Below are 23,634 nucleotides of genomic sequence, written 5' to 3'. Positions count from 1 at the left end.
TCATCTTGTCAATGTAAAAAAAAAAAAAAAAAGTCTGCTAGTGTCCTGGAAATTAGATGTAGATTATGTTGAATCTGTAGATGAATTTGGGGAGAATTGACTTCTTAACAATATGGAATTTTTAACCCTGAACCAAGTTTATTTCTCCATTTATATAGGTCTTCCTTGATTTTCTCAGTAATATTTTAAGAGTTTTTAGTGTCTGGGTCTTTCCATCTTTTATGTTTACCTGTATTTCTTATTTTTCAGTGTCGTAAGTAGTGTATATTTATTTGTTTGTTTTAAAATAATTGTTTTAAATTTTAGTTTCTGATAGGAATACAGCTGATTTCTGTATGCTGACTTTGTGCCTTCCAACCTGACTGAACTCATTGATTAGTTCTGGTAGCGTTCTTAAGGATCTATGAAACCAAAGGTGGTCAAGCTTTTTCTTCTTTAAACTACTGTCTTACTAAAGATAGTTCACATTTAAGACTTGCAGCCAATAAATACATTCTCTATCACAGCTAATCAGCTCTGTCACTGTTGCAACAAGAATAGCCAAAGAGAGTACACAAGTTAATGGTGTGGCTGTATTTCAGTAAAACTTTATTTACCAAAGCAAGCAACCCAGCCCACAGGTTGGAATTAGCTGACTCGCACCATGTAATCATATTCCCCGCTGATTAGCGGACAGTTTTACCTCTTCATTTCCCATCTAGATGTCTTTTGCTTCTTCATTTTGCCTGATGCACTGGCTCCAGTACAGTGCTGAATAGAAGGAGTAAGAGAAGCCATTCCTGTCCGGTTCCTCACCTTCTGGGAAAAGCGTTCCGTTTTTCACCATTGCGTATGGTGCCAGCTGTAGCACAGATCTTCGTCATAGTGAAGATGTTCCCTTGGTTCCTAGTTTGCTGAAAGTTTTTATCAGAATAGATGTTGAGGTTTGGCAAGTGCCTCTTTTTATCCACTGACATGATCATATGGTTTCTTTTTTAGTTTGTTAATATGATGAATAACATTGATTTTTATGTGTTAAAACAGCCCTGCATTCTTGGGATACACCCCACTTGGTCGTGATGAATTATCCTGTATTGTTGGATTTAACTTGCTAATGTTTTGTTTAGAATTTTTACCTCCATTTTCATGACATTAGTTTTCTTTCTGGTAATATCTTTGTCTGGTTTTGGATTCAGGGTAATGTTAGTTTTACAGAATGAGGACATATTTCTTCCTCTTCCTTTTTTTTTAGGAAAATCTGTGTAGAATTGGTATTAAACTTTCTTAAAATATTTGGTGGAATTCACCAGTGTAACCATTGGGACTGGAATTGTCTTTGTCATAAGGTCTTTAAATAGGACTTTTGTTTCGGTGTTTAAGATACAGGGCCTTTTAGCTTATTTGTTCTTTCTTAATTGAGCTTTTGTAATTTCTCTCTTTCAAGGAATTTTACCCACTTCATCTGAATTGTCAAGTTTATTTGCATAATGTTCATAATATTACTTTGTCATTCTTTTAATATCTGCAGAGCTTAGAAGAATGTCTTCCACGTTATAGATGCTCAATATCCATTTTTTCAATGTATGGATGAATGAATGTGAAAATGCACAGTCCTTTATACACAAAAATTATTCATGTATTTTGTTTCTATTTTTGTTTTCTTCCTAATGCAGATTCTGGTAGGTTATTGAAAATTCAGGATCCAGCTCATTCATTCAGATCAATAGAACTGAAAGAATCTCACTGTGAACTACTTAGAGGAAAAATTAAAGAAATGGAAAATAAGGTGAACTGGCTACAAACAGAGCTGTTGAAAACAAGAGAAGCAAAATCACAGTTAAAACTTCAAAATGTGGAGTGGGAACGACAGCTCTGCAGCATGAGGTACTGAATTTCTTGGTTTTAAAGAAATATTGGAACTCCTTATCTTTAACACTGTAGATATGTAGGAGAAGTCTTTATCATTGCTAACTGACCTTTTGGGATTTTACAAGGGAGAAAATTTCATTAATTTTGTGGAATATGAGACTCTTGGAAATAACACAGCGAGATATATATATATATATATATATATATATATATATATATATATATATATATATATATCCTCATTCTGTATTTCTTTAAAAAAAAAATCTTTGATCCTTATCTCAACTGTCCTCCAGAAAGTTTATATTACTTTACATTCCCACTTGCAGAATTATGAAATGACCATTTTTCTCAAGGCAGAAACTTTAAAAAATTTTTATGCATTTTGATTCTTAACGTATGAATGGTTGGACTAAAAAGTAAAATGGAAAGTGATTACTGGTTAGTTTATTCAGCATCTCTCTCATACAGAGATAAGATTAGTTCAAAGGTCTATGCTGAAAGCACGGATTACTCTTTATTTCTTAGTTACTTAATATGGATCCTGCCTTGTACCAAAAGGGATTTAAAAATGATTTACTACATAAATAATACTCAACAAGGTAAGTTCAAAGTGTTGCAAAAGAAGAAACATAAAGTGTAGGGCATCAGGGAGTAGACTCCCCAGCCTCACCTTGGATTATGCTAATTAGCGGATCTGTGTTCTGGAAAAGACGTCTGTGGATGTTACCTTCCCCTGGAGATCATTTAGGAGTCCCTGTAATACTTCATGAAGTTGAAATTTTATCTCTCATGAACTTACAAACTTGTTTCTAAATAGCAACTTCTCTTTTAATTAGTAACTAAATTCTCTGTCCTAATGAAGGAGTAATGTTTGACTATGTGGGGGACAAGGGGTAATTTTCAACTCAAACCTTACTGAATAATTGCAAAATTTCTTTCCTACACTATTTACCAGAGTTACTCTTTACTGAAACTCAGTAGCATTATGTCTTTTCATTGCTACTTTTCAAATATATATATACTTCAAATATATATATACTCATATATCTTTATGAAGAGATTGAAGTGAGGAATTTAAAATGTGAGACTTAGAAATGAAAAAAAAAATTGAGAACATAGAAATTCCATTAGGGTAGTAAATCATCATGTGAAGAACCAGATCATAAAATGAACTTTTTATTTTCTAACAAAATAAATTTTAAGGTAAGCATATTTCACTGCAGATTCACGTTAAAACAAGAAACAAAGAAGAAAAGTGCTTATATATTATATGAGAACACTAAGGATGATTTAAAAAGAAAAGAGAAACAATACAATGAGCAAGTTTACCTGAAGCAACAACTTGAAATCACTGCCCGAGCACTAGAATGCAAACTGAAGAGCATAAGGAATAAACTGAATCAGGTAAATTAGTCTTAGGTGAAAATTTCATATCTCTCACACTGTTTCATCAATATTATTTATAATATTCCTTTGAATTAATCTATATTTTCATTTAAAACAAATAAAAGTTATCTCATCCTAAATATGAGCTATGACATTTAGAGCTTAACTTACTAATTTCTTGGTGTTCTTGGAGTCTAACAGATGCTCTGTGTCTTTTCTGAATGAAGGAATGGAAGTTAAATTGAGCTTAATCATTAACATAAGGATTGACGGTTTTGGTCCATTCAGCAAAGTAACAAGTCTTAATTCAAATCCATGTGTTAATTTTGGCTTTTTGAAGTTAAAATCCAGGCTAAATTGCCTTGAGACTGTGATGGAACTGGTTAAATGCCTTATACAGAAATTTTCTTTCACTGGGATTTCAAAATTTGTAGATACTGACAGGCATATGCAGAATAGATAAACAAGATTATACTGTATAGCACAGGGAAATATATGCAAGATCTTGTGGTAGCTCACAACACAAAAAAGTCACAATGAATATATATATGTTCATGTACAACTGAAAAATTGTGCTCTACACTGGAATTTGACACAACATTGTAAAATGACTATAACTCAATTTAAAAAGTGTTTTAAAAAAAACTTTTTCTTTCATGATACTACATCCCTTGTGTTTTTGGTCTGTGATTAATTTAGCTGTCATATATAATAGAATTTGAGTTATTTATGTGCATTAAAGATCCCTGTGCTTAAAAAGGCTACTTCTTTTTCACAGTTTTTAAAAAAATTTTTTAAAGATTCCCCTCCTAAGCTTTTTTTTTACTTTTTTCATGGTATAAAACCCAAAACCCAATGAAATATGTCTCCAGGTTGAAGAAGAGCAAAATGACGCTCAGAGACAGCTTTCTCGAGAGCAGAATGCCAGAGTAATACAAGACGAAATCCTGGCCCATCATCTTTCCCAACAAAAGGAGGCAGAAAAGGCTAATGAGAAAATGAATGCTGAGGTATTTTCTTTAGTCATTTTCAAACGTGTGTGTATGAATTTGTATACTTACATAGTTTAAAAACCAATATTATAGGTACAGAAAGCATAGAGGGCTTTAAAAGCCTATATATGTAAATAGATTTTCTGGGGGTTTCATTTCTGGTCCATTGGATAAAGCAATATTTTGAATTCAAATCCATTTGCCGGCAACAGTGATATAGTGACATTCACAATGGCCTCATCCAAGGAGAGGCTGTTCATATTTTCCATAGGAATTGATGAACTTCCCATTATCTCAAAACTGTTGCTACTAACGGCAGGCATTCTAGTTTCTGGCAGAGATCTCACTCCTTTGATAGATGAATGGAGAGGTTACTTTATCATTTCCACTGATGGTAAGGAGGGAAAAGTATAGCCAGTTCAGAAACTGTAGTTTGGGTGTCATTCTCCTACGTGTGATAAAAAGTAACGCTCTGCTCCATGTGGTATCCGATTTCAGTACAAGGAGCTTTTGAATATAGTGATAGATATGCTGTAATCTATACTTAGTGATAATTTATTGATCTGTAGTATATTTTTAATAAAACAGTTCACTGTGTTTCCCTGCTGTTTCACATCCATTACTGTTATAGGCACCAAGAAGAAGAAATAAAAATTATTGCAGAAGCAAATTGTCTCCTGATTTTCTAAGAAGAGCTCTGTAAATTTGACCTTCTTTACCTTTAGTGTATTCAGCATTAGGGAAATACAAGGCTTCTCTTGTGTTTATGTATTTATCCTAGAGAAGTAGCTTTGGTTTGGTGTAAGAGTCAGAGAGTCAGAAGCCCTGGGGGAAACCCTGCAGCTTGCTTGTGTTTTTAACCCTTTATTCCAGAATTGTCACAGCTAAATGAGTTAACTGATGTTTGTAGACGTGCTTAGTACAGTGCTTAGATTTATCACTTCTCCGTAGGTGTAATTCTTATAACTTGCTCTAAAAATGTTAGAAAGGGAGAATATTTGTGGAATATTCTCAGGAAAAAAATTTTTTTAGGAAATTTAATCTGTCCAAATATATACAGAGCTAAGGCTCTTACTTTGGGGGTAGCTGTAAAGGTTCTATGTCAGATACAATTTTTAAGTGTAGTCAGATTTATTCATTTTTTTTATTTTAAGCCTTTTGGGTTTGTTGTATTTCAGAGAAAGAAGGGCCTTTCCAATTCTGAGCTTCTTAAACATCCTTTTGTGGTTTCTATTTTACTTTCATGGATTTACTGTCTTAAATTTTTGAACTTTTGGGGATTTCTGCTTGTCTAAAGTTTGAGATTTGTATCCATCTTAAGTTTTTCCAGTTGGATACCCAGTTATTGCAAACTTTTTGTTGTATAAACTTAGAGATTAGTCTTTCACTTCAAAGGAAATTATGACATGTCAGTTTATTGAGTACAGTTCTAAGAGTAAGAGATGAGGGGTTTCACTTACAGGACACAATGGATTTTGAGCTGTCTGACCCAAAAGATAACAGCGAAGTGCTTCCTCAGCAAATTCCTGAAGCTGAAAGTCAATTCCGTGGCCAAGAAATTGAGCTCCACCCCAGGAAAGATGCTCTTAGACCAACGACGTTGGTATTAGAATGTGTGTGTAGAGACCAAGGCCAAGCCCAGTGTTCAAACAAGGAAACTGAATCCTTGTCTCAGAGCAAACAAGGGAAAGTGAACAAATACATCAGAAAGCAGGCATTCTTGGAGGAGAGAGTATGTGAACTACGAAGTGAAAACATGTTGCTTCAACAGCAACTGGAAGTTGCTCAAAATGAGGCCAAAAGTAAAAAGACAATACTTAATATCCCAGAGCCATTTCTGGATCACATGGGAAAACTTGAAGCCATGAGCAAACGAGTTCTGATGCTGGAGGAAGGAAACAAGGAATTAATCGATGAATACATATGTTTAAAGGACAGACTGTATCAGTATGAAACTGACAGAGCAGAAATGGAAGTAAGTACCCAGCAGGAGAACTAATTTTCAGACTTCCTCAAAGAAAATTCAAAGTAGTATCCGATGAAAGCTGAATGTTGAAAATAGTTGAATATAAAAAATGTGTGGGCTGTAAATATATACACTGTAAAGCAGCCTAAAGGCATTTCTTGTAACCAGCAAACAAAAGTTAGGCCTGAGAGGTCCTTTACTTTGAGTAAAGATGCCGTGTCACCTGAAATTCTAAGAGATTAAGCTGTAAGTTGTTGACAGATATAGGCAGGTCTTAGTAATTTACTCTTACACTGCCCAAATCATTTTAATCTTCCTGTCACCACATTTTAGTGTCATGATGAAGCAGATAAATGAAATGCTCAGACCTAAAATAAGTATTTTGAAATTAAGATTCAGTTGTGTGAACAAGAAAAGTAAAAAAAAGAGAGAAAAGATTCAATTGTGTGGATTACCTTGACAGTCAAATCCAGATTTCCCAGATGAACTGATGTGTAAACGCTCTATCTTGCAGTACTTTTCGTTCAGTAGCTTTTCATATGTTTTTAGTTGATATAATTTTATTTGTATTCATGTCAATTGGAATTAAATTTAGAAATATTTCCATCTCAAATTATGTATTGTTATGACCTCTCCACTCCTTAAAGGCATCTACTTTTCATTCAGTCATAATTTGAGACAAATGTAAATTTTAGCAAAACTGTTTGACTTAGTCTCCCCTGTTCTATTTATAATTTACTTTGAACATTTTTTCAAATAGTGTGCTCACAATTCTCATTTCAAGGCTAAGTTACTGTCATTTGGATCTAAGTTTGTCCAGTACAGAGGAACTGGGGCGCTCTGTGATGTACGAGTTTGGCACTGGAGTCCCATTTTCAGACTGAGGAGGAGCAGCCAAGAGTCCTGAGTGGCAGGAAGGGAGTGAGTGGGAGGGGTGGGGGGAGCTGTAGGAGCTGCAGTCCAGGAGGCAGGGGAGGCCAGGTTGTCGTCGGGTCCCCAAAGGCCATTGGAATAACCTCATTTTTATTGTGAGATAGGAGTCTGTTGAAAGGATTTAAACACCAGATTGAATATGTGAAGGACTCTGAACTTAAGCCTCTAATGAGAAAGAGGGAGAATGTTCCACAGTGTGGAACTTACCACCACTCATCCCACCCACACACCCATTTCTGTTTGAGACTTCAGTGGGGGTAAAGCTTGGCCATTTCCTGGGAGGGGCAGGGAATGGCTGGTGGGGCTGCATCCATTGTCTAAGTTAACTTACTGTCAGTAAGGCAGGAGGGTCACGCCTTCTGTGTCTTTAATGAAATTCAGTAAGCAGGAATGTGTGCCTGTGAGGAAAAGAAGGTGAATTGATGTCTGTGGGGATAGTTCTCAAAGTCCATATGTTGGAGTTATATATTATTAATGTAACTTAATGATAAGGTGACTTAAAAATCAGTAACAGAGTTGTCTTTTTAGGCCTGTATGAGACAGCTTCAGCAAGAGCTGACTGACACCCGAAAGAAAGTGTCCATGTTGGAAGCTTCCCTGGAGGTGACAGCACATCATCACACTAACTCAGAAAATGAGACACAGGACTCAGAGAGGAGGTCACATCAAGCTGCGAACCCAGTACGTGTGAAATCTAGCACGTCAGCCGTGAGTGCAGCGCAGAGTGTTGCAGGACACTAGCTTTTCAGGGACAGCTTTCTTTTGTATCTTCATTATAATTACACTTTTATTATCTTTATAATGCACTTGTTTCTTAAACTTTGACTTTCATTCTGCCATTTCTTTATATATTTTTTCTTATAATATTTACCCTTAGAGAAGTTGAAAATTATACATCTTTCCTCACAGAAATTACTTTTTTTCCTATTAAACAGTATTTTGTAGTGATCTCTCACCACAATGAGGCAAGCTAGATAAAATCAGACGATAATGTTTCATGCCATGTTCCAGAAAATTGTCATGTCGCATCTTCACTTTTGTGAATGGATATAGAATCTGTGTGTATTTATTTCACGGATTTCAGAATACCTTCTGCAGAAAGGTCATACAAACCAGTTGAAGTTAGACATTGCCTTCATTTTCTCTTCATTTTAGACATGTTGTCAAAGCATGGAGAAGTTCAGATCATGAATGTACACCCAAAATAGACAATTAAGAAAATTGTCTAGATCCTGCCTTTGGATTTTTTTTAACTTTATTGAGATATAATTCACATATTATAGGGGGGATTGCATAACTCAAGTGGTTGAGTGCATGCTTAGCATACACAAGGTCCTGGGTTCAATCCCCTGTACCTCCTCTAAAAATAAAGAAGTAAAACCTAATTACTTCCCTCCACCAAAAAAAAAAAAAAAATCACGTATTATATAATTCACCCATTTAGGATGCATAGTTAGTATCTCCTAGTATATTCAGAGATGTGCAGCTGTCACCACAATCAATTTTAGAACATTCCCATCACCTTAAAAAGAAAGCCTGCATCCCTTGGCCATCACCCCCAGCCCCCTGTCCCCCTCAGCCCCCGGCAGCCACCAGGCTGACTTCTATCTCTATAGATGTGCCTGTTCTGGGTGTTTCACATGAATGAAATCACATGCTGTGTGGTCCTTCATGATTAGCTTTTTTCATTTGACAAAACGTCTTCAAGGTTCATCCATGTTACAGCACTTGTCAGTATTTCCATTTCTGTTTATTGTCAAACATTACTCAGTTGTGGGGCTAAACCATTTATCCATCAGCTGATGGGCCTTTGGGTTGCCTCTGCTTTTTGCCTGTTGTTAATAATGCTGCTGCGAACATTTCTGTCCAAGTTTTGGTGTAAACATGTTTTCATTTCTTTGGGGAATAGACTTAAGAATGGAAATGCTGTCGTATGGGTCATACGGTAACTCTGTTTAACGTTTTAAGGAACTGCCATACTGTTTTCCAGAGTGGCTGCACCATTTAACATTTTTATCCAAAGTGTATAATTCTCCCAATTTCTATGCATTCCTGTCAACACTGGTGATTAGCTCTCCTGGTAGGTGTGAATTGGCATCTCATTATGGTTTTGATTTGCATTTTTCTGATGACTGAGAATGTTGGGAATCTTTTCATGTGCTTATCCATTTGTGTATCTTCTTTGAAGGCCTGTCCAGGTTTTTGCCCATTTTAAAATTGGATTGTCTTTTTATGATTGAATTGTAAGAGTTCTTTTTGTATCCTGGGTGCAAGTCTTTGATCAGTTGTAGGATTTTCAAGTATTTTCTATTCAGGAGCTTGCCTTCTTACCTTCTTGATGGTGTCTTTTGAAGAGTAGAAGTTTTTAATATTGATGAAGTTCAGTTAATCTATTTCTGTCTTTTACTGTCCTATCTAAGAAACAAGTGCCAGATCCAGTCATGAAGACACATCTGTGTTTTCTTCTAAGAATTTTGTAGTTTTAGCTCTTTCATTTTTAGTTAATTTTATATGTATTGTATGAGGTAGAGGTCGAATTTTGTTCTTTTGCATGTAGATATCCAATTGTCCCAGTACCATTTGTTAAAAAGACTATTATTGTCTCATTCAGTTATTTGACACTCGTATTGAAAATCAAATGACCATAAATGAGGGTTTCTTTTAGATTCTCAGTGGTGATGCATTGATCTATATCTATCCTATGCCAGTTCCAAGTCAGATGTTATGAGAACTCTTTCCGAGTCATCTTGCATAGTATCAGTTTTTTTTACATGGTAATAAAAAGTCAGTGTCGTGGAATGTCTGTAACTCTACTTCTGTGGAGATCTGCTGCTTCCTGAAGGGGTCTGTGGCCAGCTTATGCCTTGCTGACTCTGTGACAGAAAGTAGGCTTGCAAAGATAAAGTCCATTCCTCCCCCCCATTCAAACCTTTAGTTTCTCACCCAGTGCCTCCCACTTCACTCCAGTTTCCATCAAATCATGGTCATGGGATCTGCTGACTCAGTCTGCAATATACTTCATTATGTTGCACTCATTATAATTCATAGACTCATCCATAGATTTCACTATCTAGAGGCAAAAGATTAAGCCTGGAAAAGATTAATTCAACCTTCCTCTTTGGAAATCTCTCTAATCCATCATCTTGCAGTTCACGACGAGGTCCTCTTTTGGCTTGGTTCTTGTGTGTAACACTGGTGCCAATCTTGTTCTTGGTGTAGATCCTGTATTCTCAGCTCCCTGTGTCTACCTCCTTTTACTTAAAAAGAGAGATGCCTAGCTGTATTTATAGCTTAATGCATAATTAATGAAATAAATATTTCATCCCATCCAAGGAAAATTTTTCAAGAGTACAGCTGTTAAAAATTAGATAATAATCAGTTTATCAGAAACAGATAACAGATTAGTAACTTGAATTTCAAAAGTTCAAAGCCAATTTGTGTGATATGGAGAAGCATTGTGCTACAACATAAAGCTGAGACAGTCTTACCTTCCCTTACCAACCAGCTTTGAAGTCAGGTAAAGGAAAAGTTGTATTTAATTTAAATACTGCCAAAGGACACTACATTTATGGTTCCATAATATTTTATTTTCTCTCTGAGGAAAGGAAAATGAAGAGTGAGTGCTAGATTAATAAATTCTCAAAGCTGCCTGTCTCTTAGAAGTTCAGTTAATTGAAATGAGGTAAAAAGGCTGATTTTGGTAAACTATTTCTAGTTGTTTTTCAGTTATTAGACTTCAAATCCTGTGTCCCCTTGCTTACCAGTCTTCCTTATCCTCAAAGCTGAGGGGAAATTGTGAAATACATGCCTATGTGTAAGAAACTGTAATTGGTGGGAACTCTGAAGTACCTTCCTTCTCACTAGTTCTTAGGTCTTTCTTTCAGTTATCTGCTGCTTCTCATCAGCATTTTGTCATTAATAAGTTAATCTCAACATTTGTTATATTCCAGTTTATAGGAGACCAATTTCTATATTCAAGTTACATTTCTTACTATCGTTTTTCATCCACTTTTCTGTTCATCTGTTTTTGCCTAACAAACTCCCCAAAGTTCAGTGGCTTAAATAAGCATTTATTTTGTTCACAACCTACACTTAGGAAAAGTGTGGCCAAGACAGCTGGCCTCTATTCCTCTCAGCTTCAGGTGGGGCAGCTCGAAGGCGGGGGGCTGAAATCACTTGAAGTTTCATCCATTGATGTCTGATGGTTGATGTTGGCAGTGGGCTGTGGCTTTGGTGGGGCGGGCAGGTGGACCACCTCCCCTGGAACACCTAAGCTGTCTTTGTGGCCTGAGCGTGCCCACCTGAGACTGGGTTCCAGGGTTAAGAGCGAGGCAGAAGCTGAACTGCCTTTTCAAACCTGCCCTGCAGGGCACTTAAGGTTGGCCCATATTCTACCTTTTTTATGGAATTAATTTTGAAAATTTATGGAGACATTCAAAAACCAGCATAATCTACTCAGTAGCCGCAATGTTTTCTTACTGCTTCCATACAAGAAATCCACTTACCCGACTCAGTCCCCAAGCAGGTCTCGGTCGCTGTGGTGTTAGGCTCAGGCTCCAGTCCAGGGTCTTACTTTCCCATCTTCATCAGGGCCAGATGGGGCTGAGGTTCCTGGGCATGGTTTCTGGAGTACAGCCCCTTGGGTACACTCCTCTCAGTGCTGGGGCTTGAGGATAAGGAGACATGGGTTATTTACCGCCACACACCCGACATTCTGCTGAACTGCTAAGGACTCACTCACAGATGGAAGATGGGAGGCACACTGGTCCATAGCAGTTCTGAAATGCAGCCTGATGCTGCTAGCTCTTTGATAAGGACTTAGTCCTAACCCTGGGAGGGGTTCTCCTTCGCTGCCCTCTCTGAGCTCTTTGTTCTGTCCCTTTCACGAACAGTGACCTGTGTTTGCAGCTGAGTAGTTCTCTCAAGCCAGCTTCCTCCTCGTAGACCTTCTAAGAAAAACCCAAAGGCCTCTTCCTATTTTGCACTGTCTTTGTCTCTTTCAGTCCAACCTAGCAAGCAGTGTTTTTGCTACCACAGTTCTCTTTAAAACCTTTGAGTTTCCTGTGAATTTTATTGGGGTTCATGCCATTGGAAAAGCTGCTCTCATGTCTTTTTGAGATAAACTTCACCTTGGGCTTCCTGTGAAGCTGTTGTGGGACCATGCCTTTAAAATTCTTATGCTTTTAAGATCTTTAAAGGAATTTGAGGCGGCACCTTAAATCTTTCCAAGGTCTTAACAAAGTTTTGGCTTCATCTTTAGATTGTTTTCCTGGCAGCAGCCTAGATTTGATCTTAGCCCGGAAGCCATTTCTCTGCTTACCCATTATGTGACAGTTGGGCATGTGGAGATGCTTTAAATGGGATACAGATATTTGAACCCAGTGAATCCTGGTTCCTTTATATTTAATAATCTTTTTGTTTGTTTTAGCTTATCTCTCTCATCAGTTTTACTTTCAGCTGTTTGGTAGCAAGAGTCCCATTGCCTCCGGTTTCAGTGTCATTTTCTTCCCTGGCCTAGAAGCCGTCACCCTCAGCCCTTCAAGGGCCCTCAGGCTTCCACTAACAGTCTCGTGGACACTTTGGATTTTCACTCTTACTCTTCTCTACATCTGTTCAGGTTTCACCTACCTCCAGGTTCAAAGGCATCCCCACATTTTGGGTTCTTTTTTAATGGCTGTGCCCCATTTTTAATATCAGTGTCTGTGCCAGTTATTTATTGCTAACTAATTTATATAATAAACTGCCTGAAAACCTAGTGACTCAAAACAGCATTTGCTTGGTTCACAAATCTGTGTTTAGACAAGGCTCAGTGGAGCCAGCTCATTTCTTCTCCACTTGGCATCAAGCGGGCACTAGAATAATCTAAAGGCTTGTTCATGCACATATCTGGAAGTTGGAGCTGGCTTTGGTTAAGGACATTCCCTGGGGTCATCAGCTGGGACAGCTGCGTGTACAAGGACTCAGTAGGTGGCCTGGGCTTCACAACGTGGTGGCTGGGTTCTAAGGGTGAGCATCCCTACAGAGTGAAAGTCAGAAGCTATTTAGCCTTAGAAATCACACAGCAGGGTCCCCACACTCTGTCCCCTAGAAACCAGTTGACTGAGGCCAGTACATAATTCACGGGAGGGAATTTCATAGGTGAAGAGTCAGAGAACTTGTAGAGATGTTTTACGACCACCACATCTGCCTGCCTTGCCTTACCAAATAATCCTTCTATCTGAAGGAAAGTAGTTCTTCCCAAGTCAGTGTCACTGAAATTCCAGCAAATTTTTTTTGTTTATTTTTGTTGATGATGTTCTCTTGTTTTGTGGAGAGCCACAAAGGATTACAAGAATTAAGGCTGTTTGTTTAGAAAAATGTATGGATCACCTTACTAAACCACTACACTAGGAGTGGATTTCTCCTTAACTCTGCGAATCATTCATTGCTCCTTGGAATGCAATTCAAACTAGCATAAAATATTTGTAGTTCAGAGAAAGGCTTATGGCATAAGAATCAATATTTGTAAGATGTATTAATTGCAGTCGTTTTTTCAAAGTCTTGTTTTGGGAGGCATTTATTAATTCAGCCCTAAGTAACTCAATATGATCTTCCTAAAACTTCAAATATCATGGAGAGTTAAGACTTGGGGGAGGAAGGGGTAAGAGACTTTCTACTCAGAGGTGCCTTATAGTCATTTTATGTAGGAAAGACATGAATCAATTACAGAAAAATGAGTGTAAAATCAAGTACAAATGTATAACAAAGGTGATGACAATGAACAGTATATTTTTGTGACTCTTGGTGGTTTGAACTTTTTTCTTGATTTTCTGAGTAATTTGAGTTTCTCCATTCCACAAGGCAGATACCATTTTATTGTAACTGAATTTATTTCAACCTTTGATGCTGGGTTAGTGTTAGGCTGTTCTCAGTCTCTAACCTCATTACCAAACAATTTTATCTTCATGCAGAATGCTGATCTTCCAGCAAAAGTGAAATCTACATCTTCAGTACTTCTCCATCTGAGTGCAGAAACTCAACTTTTTCTAAAGGAGTTATTACCTATGAAAGAATTGCAAAAGAAATCGGAAACACTAGAGGAGGAGAAAAAGAAGTTGGAAGAAGAAGTAGTAAAACTCAGACATCACCTAAAAATGAACGCAGTGGAACGCAGTCCAGTAGAGCAGTACAAACGGGAGACTGAAGAGCGAGCAAGATGGGATGTAGTAGAAAAACTGAAAGAACTCAGCCAGTTTTTACAGGTGAAGCATTGATCTGTAACGTGCTCTAAGTCACTTCGCTGAGAATTACAGTTCGGATGTGTACATTTTGTGTTTCCTCTACTTCCCATATAGCAGTTTGTTTTGTAGATTTCTGAAAGGAAGGCCGCATTTGTTACTCCCTTTAAATAATTCAGTTTCCGTCATTACTATCACTAAATTGATCTTTCAGAACAACTCTCACTAGAGAATCATTTTTAAGACCAATTGGTGTAAATCAAGACCACTAGGAGGAAAAGAATATATTGTGATTTAAATACTGTACCACACTCTTGGATTACTCCTACGTTGTATTGTTCAATTTTTAAAAGTTCAGATTGATCCTATTATTCTTTGAACTATCACATTACATGAGTACTAATATAAAAGTGATTCAACTTTAATTTCATAATTCAGATTTAATTCGCTTGATATTGATGATAAGTATTTTAACGCTCAGCTTTTTTTCACACTTAAAATTGCTTTCTGAATCATTGACTCAAAGCCAAAGGGAACAAATATACTGTAACTACTCAGGTTATAATTATTTTTAAAATTGTGTCCTTTTAATTCGCTGTAGGCACAAGCAGTTTCTCAAGAAAACTTGTTAAGAGAGTATAAACGTGCTTCAGTAAGTCAAATGGAACACAGAGTTAAAGATCCAGAAACTGAACTGAAAAGTAAAACTTTTCAGTTTGATTCTAATGAAAGAGAATTGGAAAAATATAGACAACTGTACCTGGAAGAGCTAGAAAATAGAATGTCATTGGAAAGTCAACTAAACTCGTAAGTCAAAACATAGAATTATAGAAAATAATTTAGGTCGTTAATTTGCCTCTAAGGCACCATTCTTATTGAGCCAGGTTCATGAGGTGAGTAGCAAGTGAAAGCTGACTAGATAGTGCAATTTTGGGACATGGTGTTAGTAAATGAACTCTCCTTTAAAATGTCAGTCCAGGGCAGTTTGCATCTCGCTGCCTTTTGTTGCTTTTACATGACTTTATGTTTTATATTTGCATATATTTAACCTGATCTAGTCTTTAAGCTAGGGGCTTTGCAAACTTTGTAGTTTAGACAGCCATATTATCACAAAATTTCTAGCTGGAATTCCCATAAATAGAAATGTTAATGAGTTTAGAATTAACTGTGTTTTGGAAGAGTACAACTTAAACCCAAGGGGCCCCATGCTGGTGTTTGGTGAATTTACTTTCTTGATTGTAGTATTTGGTGTCACCGCTCATGGGCACCCTGAGGTGAAGTACTGTGTCCTTCTGAGTTTGTCTCCACTACATAAAGGCATGCTTGGGGAATAGGGAGAAATTCACATAGGGGTGAAGGGCAGAATAGTGGTTCACAAAGTGGCTAAAAAGCATATGGTGGCCTGCCCGTGGGGGTGTGTGGAAGACAGAAAGGGCAGGTCCCACCTTTGGTGCCTGAGTAACAGTGTTACAAGCAACAGGTCTCCCTGCTATCCGAAAGGAGAGCGTTCCTATGAAAGTTGTCAGTGTAAATCAAAGGGGCAGTTACCTTAGGACACGTCTTGCTGGTGGGTGCACAAAATAAATATGCATAAAGCACAGGCGCTCACAGACACAGTCCAAAGCCGTGGCGGCGTGACGCCGGGACACTGAGTGTGGTTCTGGGGAAGGAGCTCGGTGGGGCCCCTCTCGCTGCTCGGGGTGCTCACTGCCCCTCTGATGGCTCGGGCTAAAACAAGCACCCAGTGCTATTCTGGCTTTTTGCTTTTTTTTTTTATAAAAGTGAAAATCCGCTTGAGTTTGTTTTGGTTATGGAAAACAGGTGCTGATGTAGGCCTCTGGTAAAAGCGAAGTAACAAAGTGAGCTTTGTGACATTGGGGGACACTTGAAATTGCCCCTGATGCTGTCAGAGTTCTTTCCCACCATCGACTCTGCCACCTGGTGCCCCCCAGAGGTGGTGGCTCTAAACTGTTCCTCAGTGCCACGTGCTTAATGTCTCCCAGGTAGTGAGTGGAATGTGTATACAAGGGGGGTGAAAGCAAATGCTTGAAAATGGCTTTGAGGGATGGTTTATTTTTTTTTCTAAACTGGTTTACTAAGGGTGAGTATGTCTAGATGCAGCCAGTGCAGAAGGCAGCGGGGATCCTCTGTGGGGGCGTCTCCATCTCTGACTACCCCCACTCTGAAGTACTTGTTAGTTAAGGGCCCCCCCAGGCACATACATCCTTCTTTAGGACAGTTTTAGACTGTAATTGTTTACAGTAGGTCTGCACTGATGTATTTTTGGTGTCAAAACAGTTTAATGGGAGAATCTGTTTACTATTATAGCAACTTTAGAAATACACATCACTTAGGAAGAAAATGAAATGAATGGAATGTGTGCTTTGCGACCCTCGCAGGGCTAATGAGAGGCTGGCAGCGGTAAGCACTGAGCTTCAGCAGCACCAGAGCTCCCTCCACGGCTCTGTTCCTGAAAGGCCTGTTGACGGACCGCCTTCTGCTGAAAGTTCTAGTACTAGCGTGGAGCCCGAAAGGAGTCTTAACTCAAAGAAGGAACTTCAGGAACTTTTCAGACCCTTCAACTAGCATAAGTGGTCACTTGTTCAGGGTTAGTTATGTTATCTTTTTTCCCTTGGGTTTCAGATTTCTGATATAATTCTTGTTTTTAATTTGATGAAATTCTGAGTTGTTTATTTGACTTACGCATACTAAGTAAAAGCCATAATTAATTGTGCTAATAAAGGAGGCAGAAATTTTTTTTTTAAAGTCCCTGGACTTGTAATTTTCAAGAGATACCTGTCATTAACTTTATTCAATAAATGCAACTAAACTGACAAATTTTAAATTTCTTAAAAAGCTCCATTTTAAATTCTATTTTAGAAATTAAGTATTATTGCCTAATAACTAGAGATACACTTTCCAACGTTTGGCTTAGTTTCTGATTGATTTCGGTTTGGCATTGGTTCATAGTCATTTTCAAGTTTTGCTGCACCCCAGTTTTTCTACCCCTAAGCATAACTAAATGATTAACATCGAGATACTTAACTACATATGGATGTTTTTTATTTAAAGGAATCCAAGATATATTCTTTTTATGAATTCAGTAAACTTGTAACACTAAAAACATTTAAGTTCTGTTTATAAGTTTTAAATTTTTATCATTTTCTTCTGTAAGAGCTCATCCTTAATTGCTATTTTACTTATAGCAGTTATTTTAATTGTTATAAAATGTTTTACTGAGCAATTGTAGAACATTTCTAAATATGTAGTCAAGTATAGCAAATACTTAAATTTTTAAAATGAAGTTCACTTATGTCTCTGTCTTGCCCTCACCTGTAGGAATACCGAGGTGGCAACGATAGGGAGTCTTTAAATTACAACCAGTTTTCATTGTGTATCATTGTTAAAATAGCCATTGAAATTGGTGCGCGTTGGTTTATGGTTTGATGGTGTTTTCATGATCTTCTTGATGCAGAGAAGGGTAGCACGGACCCTTGTTAAGTGAGGTCTCAACCTGTTTTTTCTCATTTGGCTTCATGTCATAATAAAGAAGAAAAAAGCTCAGGTTTCGTAGACAGTGTTGTGGGTAAATTGAGTCTAAGTGCTTCAGAGTCATGGAACCAGACTGCGTGGTGTTAAAAAAAAAAAATGCATGGCTAACACTTCTGTCAGTGGCTAAGCATGATGCAAACTGGAAATGTTTTCATTAGTTGTCACCAAAAAATCGCCAGTGTGTCACTTTACAGGATGATGGTGGAAGAGTGTGAGTGCAAAAGCAATGCAAGAGAGATTTCCTGAGGACAGTTATTTCCTTTAATGTTTTTGGAGGAAAGAGTTGTCTATTCTTTAGTACTTCTAGATACAATGGAAAATAATTTATTTTATACTCAGTGTTGTAGTTCTAAGGTACACGTAGTTCTGTGGGGCCGAATCATGCTAGATTTAGCAGGGAGGTTAACAAGCCCCACTCTGTCCAGATGCAGAGACTTGGCTTCCTCAACACTACAAGGCGCCTCACAGGAGCTATTGTACACTTACTGTTTACAGATTTCTTAGACTTAGAGAAAGAAGGTGCCTCCTGGAATTGCTAGGGATGTAATTATTTCTGCTGGGAAAACATAAAGTAATGCCTTGAGAGGTGTGAACATACTATTTAAAATGACAGGAAGGGATGGGTTTTTGCATTGGGGCTTAACAAAACAACAGACTTCCACAGCTTTTCAGCTATGGTTCTAGAAAGCAAAATGTTTAAAATGGCATTGGGATTGACTTTAACATTCTCCTTTATTTGCAAGGTTTCAACATTTTGGACTGTTCCTACTGTGAAGTTCCAGCTTACTCAGCATTTTTTTCTAACTTGACAGAAGTATTGCTCTAAGTCTGTGATTTTAGTCGTGCTGGTGGTTGAAGCAAGTTTTTTCCAGTTCATAACACTTGGGTTTATTGCCTCTCTTACTGCTGCATGAAGTATAGCCTTGTCCCTTGACATCGTTGTAGTGGTAACAGATGGACCCCATATCTGTTTTGCTAATTTTTACCCTCAGATTTCACATTCTAGTTTATTTCTGGGATGTTTTGTCCTACATGTCAGAAGCAATTTTACAGTTTTACTCAGTTGTGTTATTTAATTATATTACTACAAAATACAAAAAGTTAAAATTAGCCTGAGCATATACATCACTGTCAGATTTTCTTGCACATAGAATGTTTTTCTGAGAACTGAAAACTTAAAAATTGATTCCAGACAATATTATAACAGACAAAATTTCTCTGTTTTAAAGATTTTTTTATGTTCAAGGGTTCTTAAGTATTGGTGTGCCTAACATGAAGCATGGCCACGATAGTTAATAAATGTCCTTCAGATCTATTTTAAATAGGAAGACTAAATTTTACACTCACTGATTTTGGACTTTTGGTGTATTACTGACACTTTCAAACACTTTCTAATGATTTATTTAAGTAATTTTTAAATTCCTCAAATGTCCATTCAGTTTAGCAGCCCTTTTTCTAAATGGGATTATACCAGTGCACCAGAGCTAAAACGGTTAATATTCCTAAGACTTTAAGTTTCTACATGACACAGCACTGCGTCTCAGCAGAATCTGGTCACGTTTCTTTTAAAAGTAGGCTTCCAAGGCAGGGCACCTCCACTCTGAATTTTAATTCTAATCAAACTATCGCAGTAGTTAAGCTCACTTCTCATAAGGCAGAGACAGAGTTTAGTGGCCTTGTTTCTGGTATCAGTTCTTTGCTCTGTGGACTCCCTCCTGCCCTCATTTCATTTTGTCTGAATGGACAAATGAGGAAGCACGTTATCTTTTGAAAGCCACTCAACTTCTTCCAGTTCTTTTTCTTTCATTCACTTTTTTCTCTGTACTTAATTTTTTAGCTCCTTGATCAACAAATTCTTTCTCATTTCTTTTCTCTGCAGCAAAATACATGTATTTAATAGTTAAAAACTGACAAGTGTCATTTCCTTCATTAACCTATTTACAACAGGATGATGAATCAGAGTGGTTAAATGACTTGATTTTATTACATTTCTGGAATTGTACTTATTTCTATAACATTTAAAATAAGAATGATACCAAGTTTTAACTTAAAAGTATCAATAATCTGAAAATATATTCACTTCAGAAATGAACGTGTGTGTATGTGTGTGGCAAGTGTCTTTTTATCAAATTGATCTCTGAAAGAGAGGGCAGCATTATCTCCCAGCCTGTGACCTCAGTTTTGACCTCAATCCTGCAGTGTCCCCAGTGGGACCTTCCATTTCTATGGGACATAGTCTGCAAACTGCCAGTTATGAGAGAATCCTCCTAATTAAAAATCATTAGAATTGAAACTGGCTGATACATTGTCTTCCTGTGTATAATTTTCTCACCTTTCTGTGTTTTTGTTAAATGGAAAAGTAAGTAAAACTGCAGGTGACTTCTCCTTATTAATGTTGGACTTCAGACCACTTCCACCATCTGGACATGGGGGTCCTCACCTAGAAATAAACATAAAGGTCCCAGAAGTACGTGTTTAGAAAAATAGCTTTGCAGAGGAAAAGATAGTAATTTTACATTCAACTCATGTAAAAGTGTGATCTACATTTTTCATAGTGTTTATTAATGGTTATATGAAATTATTTCAGTCAAGGCATCTCCCTTCATCTGCTAGGTGTTTTTCACTTCACAGGACCTGCCTGGCACTGTTGTCACATTGTTGATGGCATAGGCCTCTCTAGAATGCTCTTGTCAGACAGTGTTATGGAAAACAGTCTCTGAAAATACTGGCAAATGGTAGCCCCAAATTTTGCCTTTGCACCTAACATTTACAGAAGCCTCGGCTCTCGTGTCGCTGTTATCACCACAGTGTTTATTATGTCTGGTGTACTATTTTAGACCCTGTTTAGTGAGTGGGTGACTTTTATAAGAAAGATTTTTAAAAGAACACTCTAGATGGGGACACTTGTAGTTTGAAGTGTCCCCAAACATTTTGTAATTAAATATGTAACTAATTAAGTCAAGTTTCAAAAATTGGCCCTAGTCTCTAGAATGGAAACAAAGTTACAGTTAAAGAGTTAGGTACAATTTTCCTTGTTTCTAACTCCTAGGAAGTTGTGAATCAGAAACCAACATTGAAAACTGGCGCTAGCCTCTCCTTTTCTTTTCTTCAAGCAGGTTTTCTGACATAAATATTTTAGTCATCTACAGAGAGCAAAATACATTTGCTTAACTTGTTTGCCAGTAGAATTTTCACTTGACATTATAACAGAACTCCTTTCTTCATTTTATGTATCTACAATTCTGTGCTAAAAACATTAGCATAGAACAGACCTTAAATTTTTAGTTTTCTAGAAGTGCAGGAATGGAAAGTTCATTTTAAGAAAAAATCCATTAAAGTTAAAAAAGCTAAACTTTTACAAAGGGCAGTTTTTCTAAGAACTGCAGAGTATTGCATTCAGTGTGAAACATGACTTGAATTGTTGAAACTCTTTGTGCCAATAAGATCAGGCATCGCCCTCTGAGATTATGTGTATCCAACAGGGCAGTGTTTACTGTGCTTTTCATCAGGGGAATCTAAATAGCCTTACAGATATATGTTCTCTATTATCTAAAATCAAAGTAAGTAGGAATTTATTTTATTTTATTCATGTGATTATTTTTCTATTTAAGCAATCCCCAAGTTAAGTCAAGTCTCTAAAAGTATTATTTAAAGGCCACATTTCATAAGCTAGCTGTCATTCCTATGATAGTGTGTCTTGTTTAACTTAAACATTAAAAATAATACTTGACTTATTTCAGATGCAGAAGAAGGTGATGAATAATATAGCTAGAGAATTAAAGGAAGGTATGTTGCCAACATTTCAGAATTAAATTTAGACGTTGATTTCCAAAATACACTGTAAACAGTAAATGGCACCTCTTTCTATTGTTTGAATAACAGATACTATGTTAAATTTTTCTCTTACACGTAGCTAATGAAAACTGTGAAAGCATAATTTCATTCAGAATGATACAAATATACTTATTCCTCATTTATTCATCATGACCCACAGCTTTAAAAGAAATCTCAAGAAGTCTGTGTTCTCTCTCTGTTTCTGGCTGTGCCCTTCCTCTCCTGCTCTCCCCATGGGCCTGGCACCTGCACACGGACCTGTTCTCAGAAAGCATGGAGGTCATCAGCTTCTCGAGTTTCTGGTAGTGACTGAGGCCAAAAACCCAGACTCAAGCAATCTCAGTTCATGTAGCTGTCACCTGGTGGATGACAATTAAATTTCCTGTCACTTTGTCACTGGTTAAACTTTTACCCTCAGGAAAAATCCCAAATTCCTTAGCTTGGAAGAAAAACACCCACATCGATCTGGCTCTTGCCAAATTCTTCAGCCGTATCTCTTTCCTCCCCTGCTCTGCCCCTGTGCTCCAGGGGCTGGGCAGACTGCGTCCAGCTCCGCGGGCGCCCTTCCTGCCTCTGCTCTGTGTGTTTGCTTCTTGCCTCTCCCTCCCACACTTTCTCCTCCTCCTTCAGGTATCTGCTTACACATCACGGCCACCAAAGAAGGGACAGTATTGACACAAAGCTGGACGTCCCTTCTGAGTGTTCCAACTGTGCCCTCTTTTATACCTGTCATGGCATTTATGTCTCTGTACCGAAACTGCCTGTTCATCTGTTTTTCCAGTTTACAGTACAAGATCTTTCAGGGTGGACTCTGTCATCTTCATCTTGTGGTTCCAGTGCTTGTCACAGTGCCTTAGCACATGGTTGCTGAGTAAATGAATGAAGAGTGAGAAAACCAGGTGCTCTGATCCTTAGCCACAAGAGTAGTTAATTCAACGTGCAGCCCTGGGCAAAGTCTAGAGTAGTAACCTTGTGTTTTGTGTTGTAATCGTATGTAGGTATTTTTCATTCTCCTTAAAACTTAGAAGAGTCTCAGCTTTTCTTAAAAAATAAACTGACATTTAGTTACCTATGAAGTATTTTAAGTAGAGAATCTAATTCTTTCATTTTCTTTCCAGCTACTACTGAACTTCAGTCTGAGTCCTACAGACTCTCTTGTAGGCTCGATGGATGAATCAAGTCTAAGAGAAGATCTGGTTTCGAAAGCATGTCAAGAATATGTGGAGATTTTGAAGAAAAAGTGTACAATCTACAAGATAAATAGTAAACATTTTACCTGCTGGGCTGTTTGCCTAACATTTTAGTTATTTCCTGTTAAGTAAGATACTGGCAATGTTTATTAAAGGAAAATATTTTTGTATTATATGTGCATGATTAAAATTGATGTAGTATTTTAAACCACATTTCTCTGCATCTCATTGACTTTTAAGCAGATTTTGGGAATAAAACCCAGCACTTTGGAGTATTATATACTCAAACTGAGCATGGATGCCAGCTGTTTAAACAGCACCCAACCACCCACCAAACTTGTCATTGTTTTTGGGCAGTGTTGATTGGTAGCTTTTTTGAATTTTCCAGTGTTAATCACTGTCTATAGACCTAAAGATTTAGACGGACAGCGTTTGGATCTGCTGTGGCTGTTTCAATGTTCTGATGGATCACAACGATTGTTACAGTGCCATCAAACTTTCTGCATGTTACCTTAAACACTGATTCACAGATGTTTCCTCATGGAGAAATGAAATCTGCCTCAGGTTTTTCATTTTCTCTTATTTATTTACTTACTTTTTGGAAACAGTCTTAAAATCAGAGACAAGTTCCAAGCACTAGACGCAAACGGACGCTGTCACAAACCTGTCATCTCTCCCGTACATTCTCCTAAGGCATTATTTCTCTTTCCTAA

At 37.4% G+C, this 23,634-nt stretch overlaps 1 protein-coding gene across 1 annotated transcript in view; it reads left to right on the top strand.

The window, feature by feature from the left end:
* LOC106731208 (ankyrin repeat domain-containing protein 26-like) overlaps positions 1–22,978 on the top strand; it is a 59,557-nt gene extending 36,579 nt beyond the window's left edge. Inside the window, exons 22-30 of the mRNA XM_032464748.1 lie at positions 1,653–1,863; positions 3,075–3,255; positions 4,110–4,247; positions 5,692–6,204; positions 7,657–7,836; positions 14,079–14,369; positions 14,947–15,152; positions 16,745–16,953; positions 22,850–22,978. Coding sequence (XP_032320639.1) covers positions 1,653–1,863; positions 3,075–3,255; positions 4,110–4,247; positions 5,692–6,204; positions 7,657–7,836; positions 14,079–14,369; positions 14,947–15,152; positions 16,745–16,931 — 1,907 coding nt within the window. The 3' untranslated portion in view covers positions 16,932–16,953; positions 22,850–22,978. The remainder of the gene's footprint in view (positions 1–1,652; positions 1,864–3,074; positions 3,256–4,109; positions 4,248–5,691; positions 6,205–7,656; positions 7,837–14,078; positions 14,370–14,946; positions 15,153–16,744; positions 16,954–22,849) is intronic.
* Positions 22,979–23,634: the final 656 nt, after the last annotated feature.

The sequence above is a fragment of the Camelus ferus genome, chromosome 21, assembly GCF_009834535.1.
Source record: "Camelus ferus isolate YT-003-E chromosome 21, BCGSAC_Cfer_1.0, whole genome shotgun sequence".
Taxonomy (NCBI): domain Eukaryota; kingdom Metazoa; phylum Chordata; class Mammalia; order Artiodactyla; family Camelidae; genus Camelus; species Camelus ferus.
The sequence above is the reverse complement of the archived record's forward strand: the minus strand, read 5'-3'. Positions and strand labels throughout refer to the sequence as shown.